Source organism: Nymphalis io, chromosome 6, assembly GCF_905147045.1.
Source record: "Nymphalis io chromosome 6, ilAglIoxx1.1, whole genome shotgun sequence".
Classification (NCBI taxonomy): Eukaryota; Metazoa; Arthropoda; class Insecta; order Lepidoptera; family Nymphalidae; genus Nymphalis; species Nymphalis io.
Window position 1 is genome coordinate 6,758,241 of NC_065893.1, and position 13,757 is coordinate 6,771,997.

General features: G+C 36.1%; 1 protein-coding gene across 1 annotated transcript; it reads right to left on the reverse strand.

The window, feature by feature from the left end:
• Positions 1-5,961: 5,961 nt before the first annotated feature.
• Positions 5,962-6,807, reverse strand: LOC126769221 (uncharacterized). The gene has a single exon (XM_050487858.1). The coding sequence runs from the start codon at positions 6,805-6,807 to the stop codon at positions 5,962-5,964; it is 846 nt and encodes a 281-aa protein (XP_050343815.1).
• Positions 6,808-13,757: the final 6,950 nt, after the last annotated feature.

The window sequence follows — 13,757 nt, forward strand, 5'->3', positions numbered from 1 at the left end:
TAAGTTTTTTGATTGTAGTCGTAATTCAGAGAACTTGTTATAATCGTTTTGTTGGCCATAAATTTTCCATTTTTTGTGGAATTTTAATTTTTTATTAATTAATTTTATCAAGGGTCGCGTAAACCAGCGTGGATATTTATTGATCTCATTTATACACTTAGACGGGACAAATGTCTCTATAATGTGATTTACGATAAGCTAGAACGTATCAACTGCCTGACTAATATCTTTGTTTTTAAATTCGTGTTGCCAGTTAACTTTAGCTAATTCAAAATTAATTTTATCATAATCAGCGCTGTGAAAGCGACGTACAACACGAATAGCTGGATTTAAATTTCGCTCAATGGTATTCATATCAACTTTAATACAAAGGGAAGGATGATGTTCATCTTCAGGTTCTGATAAAGGGTCCACACGAGATATGTTACAATTCAGATTGGAAAGTACTAAGTCTAAGAGCCTGTTATTTAAGTTAAGAATATAATTTAATTGTTGTAATCCAGTAAAATTCATAAAAACAGATATTTGATGTACAAGGAGACATTCCGAGGGATTTAAAATATAAATTGAATTATTATTATTTAATGACCAAACAGCATCTCGTATATTAAAATCACCTGTAATAATTATATCATCTTGTGAATTTTCTATAATCAAATCAGATATAAATTCAAAAAAATTAAGCTGTGAATCCGTTTGAGAATTATTCTGTGGAAAGTAACAACAAAAAAGATGCAGAATTTTCCTAATAATACCGCGTTTAGTTATAATTTTTATATAAGTGACTTCAGCACTAGGAAAATTAGGCAACTGAACATTTCTCACATCAACATCAATTTCGCGACGGACCGCTATCAGAGTACCACCTCCCTTCTAACTGCTCGTAATCACGGTCGTTACGATAAACATTATATCGAGCATCAAATAATTCACTGTCAAAGATTCCAGGTAAAAGCCAAGTTTCTGTTAGGCAAATAATGTCATAATCGCAATTAAGCACGTTTTTATAAAATTGATTAGTTTTAGTCCGTAAACCTCGGACGTTTTGATACAAAATATTTAAGAACATGTTGAATACTTAAAACACAAATAATAATTGTATATATTACATATCTGTAATAAAAATTCCTTCATAGTTTCTATTTCTAATAAGTCATAAATAAATGATTCCCGCAATGAACGCTGCTCAGATAAAACGAATAAAATCATAAAAGAATATACAACACTAACAATAAAATAATAACTAAAAAAGTCATGAAAATGGACATTAACTAAAAAAGTAAAGTTATGAAAAAATACTAACAAAATAAAATTAGACACTTGAAACTTATGTTTTAAATAAAACAATTTCGCACTTATACGATTTTTTTTAAACAATCTTCAGAAGTGATGTGCAGGACAGGCGAGCTTTCTGTGCGTCTAACCATAATCGTGCAGTTACGTACCCAACAAAACAAATAACCCTTTTTCTTTAACTTACGCTTTGCCTCATTGAATAAACTTTTATTGCGAGTAGAAAGGTGATCATTAACGTAAATTTGATTTTGCATTCCTGAAAATCCTATATCGCAAGCTCTTATAGTTTTTAATTTTCGAAGCAATGACAAAAAATCGTCTTTTTTGTAACGAGCTTGCATTTTTAAAATAATTGGTTTAGGCCTGATGTCATTGGAATCATTCTTAGTCGCTACTCTTGTGATAAAGTCTATGTCAGTAACCGGGTTCAAAGGGAAATTGCACTTATCAGCGAGCACTTTTATTAACTGTATAAGGTTTTCGCCTTTCTTTTGGGGAACTCCACTAATTTGGATATTTGAACGTCGAACCCATTGTTCATTCTTGTAATGGCTATCTTTTAAATCTTTCATAGAATTCTTTAGCTCATTTAACTCCAATTCGATGTTATGTATTTTTGTAAATTCCTTGTCAAAATTATTAACTTGATCCATGACCATATCATTGATGATTCAACGAGCTTTTTTTTTTGTCCATTCGTTTACAGTTTCGGTAACTTTTTTAAACTCATTGGTTATAAAACTTTTAAATGATTCAATAGATGAATTTAAATGAGTGAAACGTTCATCAAAGTGGTCTATAATAGATTTAGTATTCAAGGTCGAATAGGGCTGTGCAAGATCTAAATTGGTTTCGTTGGCGACATTAGGTGTAATGGGACTTTTATTATTATTTTTTTGGTCTGTTTACAACTTGGACATTTCCATTTAGCTTTATTCATTGGTAGAATCTTTTTAAAATCTGCAAGCGAAATTCCCACGCAGCCATGATGATATATATTTAAGCAAGCAGTACATTTAATAGATTCTTCAACTTTCAATAAGCATAAGCAATGTTTACACTCCATTCTATTCGCTTTTAAATAAATGTAGGTAAGCTTTAATGAGTTAACACAGCGTATTCAATTTACCTTGCTCTTCGATAATAGCTCGCGCCGAAAAAGTCGTAAGCGCCGCGTATATCGCGTACTTACGCGTTCTCTTCAAATAGTATGCACTTCAATATAATTACTGTGATTGTTTTAGTATTTTAAATATTTTTATTATACTGTGTCTTTGTATATTATTAAAAACAAGCACAAATATACTTTAATACTTATTAAACAACATGAAATAAAAAGTCACTTCCAATAACACTTTTATAAGGAATTAGGGATTATTTTGTATAGCACAAACGATATAGCACCGTACGTCAACTGTCCACCAATTTATATGTACACCAATTTTTGTAGATATGCTCAAATTGAGTCTTCATAATTTGTTCGTTTCTTTTCAGGATATTATTCTCCGCTTCGATCAATGATGTTTGGTTTTTAAATAGCTTAAGTAAATGATCTTCTCGCTCTTTTACGGTTTCAATATCCTTCTCGTATCTTCGAGCAAATGTGTCATCCAAGACCCCAAACAGGGTGATAGCTAGGTAACCGACCCCGTTGATTAAGCCTCTCTTGTTTCGTTGCAGGATGTGATGTTGGTTCGTCAGCAATTCGTTATAGTGTCGAAGTTCATCGAGCTCGTGAGCGAATTGCGTCACAACAGGTGCACATGAGTGATCGTTGTTGCAGGTTTTGTTTACCGAGTAGATATATTTTTCAACGGCGGTAATACTATGCCAATATGTTGTCATGTTGTAGTAGGCAATAAGTTTCCATTTGTCCTGTATGATTCGTACGTCAGAGATTTTGTCAAAGAACAATGTGTTATTGTTCAAGCTTTTGATGTAGACATTTGCTTCAATCGTAGATGTTAAAAGCATCAGCAGGAAAAGTACCATGTTCATCAGTGTAGTTGGCAGACTTCGATTTTTTCGCAATGTACGTGGTGTCGAGGTGTCATTTTTCTTGGGTTCATTTTCCAAAGTGATTTTTGAGAAGTCATGTTCATTGTTTACCGGAAGTGGAACCAACTTGATTATGGGTCGTTTTATTTCTCCACTCTTCGTACGTAGCGTCACGACTCTGATGTGCCCATCTATTCCTGAATGAACGTCAATCACTCGACCCATAGCCCATTTCGTCGGTGGCAGGTTCTCTTCTTTGATGAGAACAATGTCATTAACCTTCATATTTTCTTGAGGATGCTTCCATTTCGAACAAATTTGTAGATGTTGTAAATAGTCGGACGACCATTTTCGCCAAAAGTCACGATGCATTTTCTCAGTGAGCTGCCATCTCGTCTTGATACAACGTTCGTCAAAGTCAGTCAGCGGCGGGGATAAAAGCGGTCCTCCTACTAAGAAATGTCCTGGAGTTAAAAAGCTGTCGTCTTCGTTCTCCGTCAGTGCACACAACGGCCGAGAGTTCAGACATGCTTCTATTTGATTGAGTAACGTTGTAAACTCCTTAAACGTCAGTTTTTGCACTCCCAAAACTCGTTTAAGATGGTGTTTAGTACTTTTTACCGCCGCTTCCCACAATCCGCCAGCGCTTGGCCATGCGGGTGTATTTAAGTGCCAAGTGACACCCATCTCGGCAACTTCAGATAGAAAATCATTGTTGATAGCTTGCAACACTTCTTTGTATTCCTTTTTCAAAAGGCGTGATGCACCGACAAAGTTCGTGCCGTTGTCACTGTACATGTGCTTTGGGGTTCCCCTTCTTGCACACATACGTTTGAAGGCTGCTAGGAACGACGGTGTGCTCAGGTCAGAGACAAGCTCGAGATGTATTGCCTTGGTAGAGAAGCAAACAAACACAGCACATACGACCACGAGTGGTTTTTATTCCTCGTCCCTTATTCGCTTTCAATTCCACTTGGCCGGTGAAATCAACCCCTGTGTGCGTGAAAGCTCGAGACGGCGTCACTCTGGGCTCGGGTAGGTTAGCCATTATTTGGTGTTGATTGTGGCTCCTGAAGCGGGTACACTTCACACAGTTTCTCAGGTATTTTTTAACTGTGCGGTTGCCCCTAAAACCCAGTATCTTTGTCTCAGATATGTCAAGGTAAGACTTGGTCCACCATGCAGTGTTTGCAAATGAGCTTCTTTGATCAAAAGTTCTGTCAGTCTCGAGTCCTTAGGTATGATCATCGGGTGTTTTGCAGTTTCCGATAATTGCGAATGTCGAAGTCTCCCTCTAACTCGTAAAATATTTTTGTCATCCAAATAAGGCGTCAATGTTAATAAATTACTTTTTGAGTGCACCTTTCCATTTTGTTTTAGTTGCGTTATTTCCGAATGAAATTCTTGCATTTGTACGGCTCTAATTACAAGTCCGGAGACATATTCAATTTCCTTTGCAGTTAAGTACGTTGCCCTGTCACTATGGTTTTGATGCGTTACCACGTTACGTAAGTTTGTTGTGAAACGTAAAACGCGAGCTATCACTCGCACAATATGCTTTATTGAACTATGTTTATTAATTAATTAAACATAAGTATTTGAAGTTTGAGTGGCGCATATTTGTATATCTTTTTTCAGTTCAAATTGGGGTGTTTCCACCTTTGAGATGTCATTTGCTATGTCATTTTTCAACCACTCAGATCCTTTCCACCACAGCGAGTGTTCGGTGAGCTGTGAAGTAGTGAGTCCTCTCGTAGCGCAGTCAGCGGCATTCTCATTGGAACTCACGTGACGCCAGCACCATGACGGCATGACATCTAAGATTTCTTTAGTGCGATTAGCGACGAAAGTCTTCCAGCGAGAGGGATGGCCTTGGAGCCATCCCAAAACCACCAAAGAGTCAGTCCATCCGAAAATGGGAACGTCAGATGTTTGAAGAGCCTTCAAAACTTTTGTCATTAATTTGGATAATAATAGAGCGCCACATAGCTCGAGTCGCGGCAAAGTCATAGTATTCTTGCGAGGCGCCAATTTTGTCTTTGATGCGATTATTCTAACGATAGTTTGTCCATTGTCATTTTGTGATTTGAGGTATATGACGCCAGCATAAGCTCGTTCAGATGCATCACAGAATCCGTGTACCTCGACAGACGTATAGAGATTCCCAATCCACCGGGGTATGTAGAACTCGTCAATGTGTTTCAGATCTTCTCTGATTTTGTTCCAGTCTTGCTGTATCTCAAGTGGAACGTCGTCATCCCATTCCATAGATATCAACCAAAGTTTTTGAAACAATAGTTTGGCTCTAATGGTGAGCGGAGATAGCCATCCCAGTGGATCAAAAATTTTTGAAATATTCGATAGTAATATACGTTTGGTACAAAGGACCGATTCGTCATATTCTTCAATCGAGTGAAATGTAAACATGTCAGTAGCGGTTCCACCGTAATCCGAGCGCCTTTGTAGAGTTAGCATTTTTGAAGTCTATTGTTGTCGGATTTATTTGTTCGGTATTCAGGTGTGCAAGTAATTGCGGTCAATTACTCGACCATTTTATAAGGTTAATTTTAGCGCCCTGTAACATCTCGATAAGTTGTCTTTGGACTTCTCTTGCGTGGTCAATCGAATGGCTGCCGCTTAACAAATCATCGACGTAAAAATGATGAGTCAGGGCTTAGTAGCAAGCGGAAATTTAGTTTTATCGTCAAATGCTAGCTGTTGCATCGTACGCATAGCTAGATATGGAGCGGCTTTCATACCGTACGTCACGGTGCACAGTTGATATTCTTTGATACGATCTTGAATATTATCTCGCCACAGAATTTTTTGCAGGTGTTGTTGTTCGGGGTCCAGCAGAATACAGCGGTACATCTTCTCGCAGTCTGCTGTATATACATAGCGGTACGTTCGCCATCTGAGCAATAAACTTTGAATGTCTTGTTGAAGCTTGGGACCGCTTTCCATTAGGTCATTCAAACTGTTCCCCGTAGATGTTTTTGAGGAAGCGTTAAAGACGACACGAAGTGTGGTGGTAAGCGAGTCTAGCTTTTGTACCCCGTGATGTGGTAGGTAGCACATAGGCTCTTTGTGTTCAGTGCATTCGCGCATGTGACCTAGATCTATGTACTCATGTATGAACTGCCCGTAGCTCTGACGTAGTGTGCTATCCTTCATCAGGCGACTCTCGAGCTGTTTGAATTGAGCCACGGCGCGTGCTTTGGAGTGTCCAAGATGCTCTTCAAAGTCAGTTTTCATCGGTAGTCGCACTTCATACCGACCTTCAGGCAAGCGCTTAGTTGTTTTGGTATAAAGTTCTTCGCAAAATAATTCCTGTTGCGTCATCGGTGTGGTTTCGGATGCGATTTCCTCCACCTCCCAGTAGTTGGCGATGTCTTCAACTCCATTTATAAGAACGTGGCAGTTAAAAGTAGTAACAGGCCCAGACAGAATCCACCCTAATCTCGTCTGTTGGGCAATGGGCTGTTGTTTAGTTCCCTTGATCAAACCGCTCATTATGATTTCTGCATAAATTTTTGCGTCAAGTAAAATGTCAATTTTGTTTGAAATATTGTAGTCAGGATCAGCGAGTTGAATGTGTTGCAAGTGTGGATATTTCTTGGCTGCGAAAGTAGCATGCGGCAAGCTGTTCAGCTTGCCGCATGCTATGCTTGCAATGCTATGCTATGCATGCGTGGTGAAATTGTAGTCATTATAGATCGACATGCAGTGTAGGTGTATTCTTCCCTTGCTTCTTTTAGCTGAAATACCCACTCCTGTAACAGAGGCATTAAAATTTTGGCGAGGCAGTCCTAGGAGTTGCGCAGCATTTTCAGTTATAAGAGTTGTTTGCGACCCTTGGTCTAAATTCTGATCGTCGTGAAGTAGACACGTATAATTTTGTTGCTAAAGTAATTAATTCTTTCTTAGTGTAATTAACAAAAATATTTTCACTATTTGTGCTCAGTTATTGTGACTTTATAATATTGTGAAATTTTATAACATTTTGTGTTGTATATTTGAAGATATTAGGCAAAAACTTTTTAAAATCAGTGCATTTAAAGGACATCTTTAACGTTCATTAGTGATCGGAGTGTGGCAATGGTAATGAGCTTCATATATAAAAAATATAAGTTCACTGACCTCTCGTAACACAGTTTGCTCCAAATACAAATACGAGGGATTTTTTTGCGATATATATACATAGAGTTCGTGGCGCAGCCGTAGAAACCGCGCTTATTATTAGTTATATCCTGGGTTCAAATCCGAGCTCTGCGTTAATATTTTTCTTTTTACTCATTAACCATGGCTAATTTTATGTGTGCTGGGTGCCCTGATGAACTTGATGACTCTCAGGCATTACAATGTCACAAATGTAAAGACAGATATCATGTCATATGCACACGAATATCGAACCAGGATTTTATAGAGATGAGTTTGGAAATGAAAAGTGTATGGATTTGCGATGCATGCAGATGTAAACAGCCTAGGAAAGGTGATCATTCCAACACTCCCGTACGCAATACTCCGGTAGAAATGGAATTTGTCACTCAGCGCGTTAAGAGCCGTACTACTACTTGCTCCTGTTTGTCGGCTACTAATGTTCGTGAAATAATTAGAGATGAATTGCGCAATATTCTAACTAACGACCTGTATCCAAAAATTCAAGAATTAAAAAACACTGTTGCCTCATTTGAAGTTGCTTTGACATCTATCAATTACGATATTGAAAAACTTAAATCGGAACAGTCCACCCAATCTGTACAGTTGAATAATTTAATTAAGGAGAATGAAAATTTGCGTGCTGCAAACCAAACTGTCACCAATCGCCTTATGCAACTTGAGCAGCATACACGAGCGGCAAATATTGAGATCCAATGTGTTCCAGAACATAGACAAGAAAATTTAATAAACACTGTTCAACAGTTAGGTAAAATCATAAAATGTCCGGTAGCAGAAGAAAACATACATTTTTGTGCAAAACTTGCGAAGATGAATGCTAAACGTCCACGACCGAGAACGATATTGGTTAAGTTCAGCAGTCCTAGGTTGCGCGATGAATTTTTAGCAGCTACTATTAAATACAACAAAAATAATAGTACGGATAAACTTAACACTAGCCATTTGGGAATCGCTAATACCAAGAAAACTCCAATACATGTGGTAGAAAATCTTACACCAGAAGGAAAACTTCTGCATGCTGCAGCTCGCCGTAAAGCAAAGGAGCTGGGTTTCCGCTTTGTCTGGGTTCGTGATGGAAAAATTTTTGTGCGTAAATCTGAACGTTCAAACTATGTATATATACGAAATCATGACACTGTCAGTAATTTGTCATAAAATAACGCTAAGTTTGATTATTGTATTTACTTTTACTTAAGGGCCCTTTACAAAATAATATTTCTCTATACTATCAAAATGTCAGGGGGTTAAGATCAAAGACAATTGATTTATTTAATAATGTAATCTGTAACTCATACGATGTTGTAATTATGACGGAGACGTGGTTGAATGGGAGTGTTTTTGATTCTGAAATCTTCGATAGTCGTTATGTTGTTTATAGACGTGATCGGGAGAGTAGTGGATTCCACGCTTCGAAAAATGGAGGTGGTGTACTCATAGCTGTATCTAATCAATACAATTCTTCGAGAATGTTCAGTTTCGAGTCCGAGTGCGAGGATCTTTGGGTTTGTGTAGAGGTATTAAACGCCCAAGAAAAGATTGAAAAACTTTACGTCTGCGCTGTGTACATTCCACCTCCTGTACAAAAGCATATATTTAAACATTTCGTCGATAACTCGAATCGAGTACTAGAGTCCGTTACGGTTAATATACTTATCGCTGGCGATTTTAATCTCAGTAGCATTACATGGTCATTGGATCCACATAGTCATCTTTGTGCAGAACCCTCTAACAGTTATTTACAAAACCTTTTAACAGACTTTCTCTCATGCAATGAGTTGTATCAATTCAACTATATAAAGAACAATAAAAATAAAATTCTTGATCTTGTTTTATCGAACATTGAAATTCATACTACTTCATGCCTTGATCCTCTAACATGTGTCGATCCCCTTCATCCGCCTTTAATTCTTTCTTTCGATTTAACAAATTCTACGTCGCTCATCCCTAATAGCAACATTACAAAATTTTGTTTTCACAAGGCAGATTACGAGAATATAAAGAAAGAACTAAGCGAAATTGATTGGAAGGAAATTTTGAGTAAATGCCTCTGTGTTGATGATATGGTCTCATTATTTTATGCCCAAATTCGTAAATTGATATTAAAATATGTACCAAAAAAGAAACCCCGCAGTCATAAATATCCTATTTGGTTTACTTCGTGTCTGATTAAGTGTATTAAAGAAAAATATATAGAATAAAGATTCGAAAATACAGCAATCCTCGCGATAAACTAACTTTTGACTTATTGAAGAAAAGGTGCGAAAAACTCTTGTCATATTCTTATTCTAAATATATAGATCGTCTTGAGTTATCTTTAAGGTCTAATCCTAAGTTAATTTGGTCATTTTTAAAACAAAAAAAGGGGAAGAGTTCTTATCCAACAAAAATGATGGTTACCATGCTACCAATAATGGAGACATTTCTGTAAATTTATGTAATATTACGAACCTTAGTCAGATATCTTTTACTGTAGATCAGGTTTACAATGTTTTAAAAAGACTGGATTCTAATAAGGGAACGGGAGCTGACGGGATTCCTTCAATTTTTGTCCATACTTGGGCTAGAACATTGGCTTTACCACTGACACTAATTGCCAATACTTCTCTATCAACTAGCACTTATCCTACCTTGTGAAAAAAGGCCCTTGTATTGCCTTTGTTCAAAACTGGTGATAGAGAGGATGCTAGGAATTATAGACCTATATCAATTATGTCTGTTTTTGCGAAGGTATTTGAGGTACTTTTATATCCTGTTGTTTCTTGGCACTTCCAACAATTCGTTGCACCTGAACAACATGGGTTTGTGAAAGCCCGATCCACAGCAACTAATCTTGTGTCCTTTGTTGAAGACATTACTGAAGTTCTTGATACTGGCATGTGCGTTGATACAATTTACACAGATTTCAGTAAGGCCTTCGATAAAGTTGATCATGGTGTTTTAATTACTAAACTAGAAATTATAGGTATTTCAGGCCCATTACTGGAATGGTTTCGGTCTTATCTTGTCGACCGGTCTTCAATTGTTGTCGTTGATGGTTATGCTTCGGAACCATTTTTTGCGCAAACCGGCGTACCACAGGGCTCTCAACTGGGTCCTTTGCTGTTTAACATATTCATCAACGATATCAGTAGTTGCTTTAAATACTGTAAATGCTACTTGTTCGCTGATGATCTAAAGATTTTTAGACCTATCTCTACAGATACCGACAGAGAACTCCTACAGGAGGACTTGAATAAGCTATCCTTATGGTGTCGAAGTAATGGCATGACTTTGAATGCTGAGAAGTGTCATGTAATAAAATTTTCCAGGAAAAAGACTTCTTTAATTGATGGTACAGCTCTGTCCGAAGTTCCTCACATACGTGATTTAGGAGTTATACTCGATAATAAACTTCGGTATAATATCCACATTGACAATATTGCAAACAAAGGTTTTAAGACTCTTGGCTTCTTTTTACGTAACTGCAAGCAATTTAAGAATTCACGCTCTAAATTAATTATTTATTCAGCCTTGGTACGTAGCATTTTAGAATACTGCAGTGTTGTGTGGAATCCTCACTTCAATATTTATTCACAAAGAATAGAAAGTATTCAAAAACGATTTCTTTGGCATTTGTGCTTTGATCTTAACCTAGTCAAAACTCTTAGGACATACGAAGACAGGCTTAAGTTCTTTAAACTTCATTCACTTTCGGATCGAAGACGGCTCCATGATCTCACTTTCCTGTATAAATTGGTGAATGGTGTCATTGACAGTCCCTGTTTATTGAAAAAATTAAATATTCGTGCACCGGTGAGGACATTAAGACCGTCGTCTTATACTCCATTTGTAGAAAAACCTACACGCTCACGTCAAGGACGCTACTCTGAAATTAATAGATTAATGTTGAGTTACAATGCTATCTATAAATTAACAAAAAATAATTGTACTCTTTCTACTACGTCATCCACTATAGATAAAAAGAATTTAGATAGAAAGATGGATATTGACATATTTTGTGATAGCCTTGTGAAATTTAAATGTAATTTATTAAATTTTTATTCATCATATAATTCTAATTTAGAGTAATCTAATAATTATGATGGTTGTGATGCATTAACTTATTAATTTGTTATTGCCTAATATCGGAAAACTTTGTTACTCAATTAAAAATTTGATTTGTTTTATATTTTATTTAATTGGACATTGTAATTCTTTATTTTAATATTTATTAATGATATTAAAGTAAAAATTTATAAATATGCTCAATTTTATCTAATTTGTTACGATATGTTATTATTTATTATTTTAATGTTTATGTTGATGATTTTCTTTCCAAATTTTGTTTCTTTTAATTTTCACAGTTCACTTCACTAACAGTCACTGTCACGTTCAGATAGCCTGGGCTGATATTCCAGAGGCTGGGGGGTTTTAATGACCTTGTGCCCTTTACGCGTTTCGCCGTCTCAACTTAGGTTGCAAGGATCAACTAAGCCGATGCGCTATTCACACTAAAAAATACAAGATCATCCGGCTCGAAGGACCAAAATGAACGGGCTAGTTAGCACACGTTCACTTAATTCGGCAGATGTCAGATGTCAGGTAGATCGGAGAGCAGTCGGGGTTGTCGTCAAGCAAAGAAAAACAATATGTTTGTCAAGCCAACCGATACTACGGAGCGTCTTTATTACACTAAAAGTACATATAAAAAATGTAATAACATAATGATCGTAACTGGGTCATACGAATTGTGTGACGTCAAGTGTCAAAGAACTTACAGGCACGTGTACAGCGCTAGCTTGTACATAGCTATTTTATTTTAATTATTATAATGTTATGTTATGTTGGAACACAACAATAACAAGTACTGCTGTTTTGCGGTAGAATATCTGATGAGTGGGTGGTACCTACCCAGACAAGCTTGCACAAAGCTCTACCATCAGTAAAAATGTATACTTAAAATAATGTAGTACTTATGAATATTCATTTTCGGCGAAGCTTAACATTCAATCTCATTCTGCCCATATAACATTTAAGCATCCTTTTGTGTTCTTTTGAAACCTATGAAATTATTTTACAATATTAAAAACAGAGCTTAAATAAAAAATTTAAATCGGGTTAAATGTATGGAAATTCTTTATAGACATATGTTATAATTATAAATAATATCGATGGGCAAATAGGGCATCTAATGGTAATCTAATGATATTGGCGATGTAAGAAATACTAACCATTCCTAAAATTGCCAATGAGCCAACAAATTTGGGAGCTAAGATGTTATGTCCCTTGTGCTTGTAGTTACATTGGCTCACTCATACTTCAAACCGGAACACAACAATACTAAGTACCTATGTGGTACAGCGGTACCGCTGTGTAGCGGTAGATTATCTGAGGAGTGGATGGTACCTACACTGACGGGCCTGCACAAAGATAATGCTAAAAGAGCTGAGATAGCCAAGTAAATATATCACCTGGATCTCATCCGAAGACTACGTCGCTATGTCTATAGTTTATCTTGCTAAAGAAAACACAGTTTGAATACAACAGTGTTTCTATTAAAAACTTATATATTTTTATAAAAATAAAAAAATCATTTTCACAAAGATAAATCTTTATATTATCTTATTACATGTTTGTTTAATCTTTATATACATAATAAATCAATTAGATATATATATCACATAATATATTCTTTACTGTATTCTGTTTTAAATGTAGTTTGTAAAGTTTAACCAGTTTTATACGAACAATATTATTCCAATTCTTCTTTTAAAAGATAGAATGGAACGAACAACTTTCAAGGATAGACGTTTTTGCTAAATTGAATCGATGACCTGCTCACTAACTTATCTATTTGTTTCAGATGGTTTCTACATAACATTTCAAGACACTATGACCAACTATTCTTATTACAATCGGTAAATAATTCTTTTAATACATAATCATTGTAATTTTACTTTCAACTTATAATCCTATATTGTTGTCTTACTTACGGGGCTATCTAATGTTGGAGACTTTATTACTTTTTAAACGTTTTTTAAAAATAACTTTTTCATGCTTTGTTATCTGCTTCTTAAAATGATTTTTGAAATGATTAAAAACAAATGACTCCCTTATGCATTTTTTGATTTCGGATTTCGTATTTAACTGTTAAATTAAGATGGATTGAATTAGTTTGGAAACGTTTTTGTGTTGGTAATAGTGCAGCGTCAGCTGATAAATGTATAAGCAAGAGTACGAGGAACGAGGTAGCTAGCGCAAATAGCTTTATATCGGGTTTATTCACTGGCAGCCTTACTTATAAA

Coding starts and splice junctions, on each gene's coding strand:
- LOC126769221 (XM_050487858.1), bottom strand. CDS start 6,807: ATGAGCGGTTTGATCAAGGGAACTAAACAACAGCCCATTGCCCAACAG.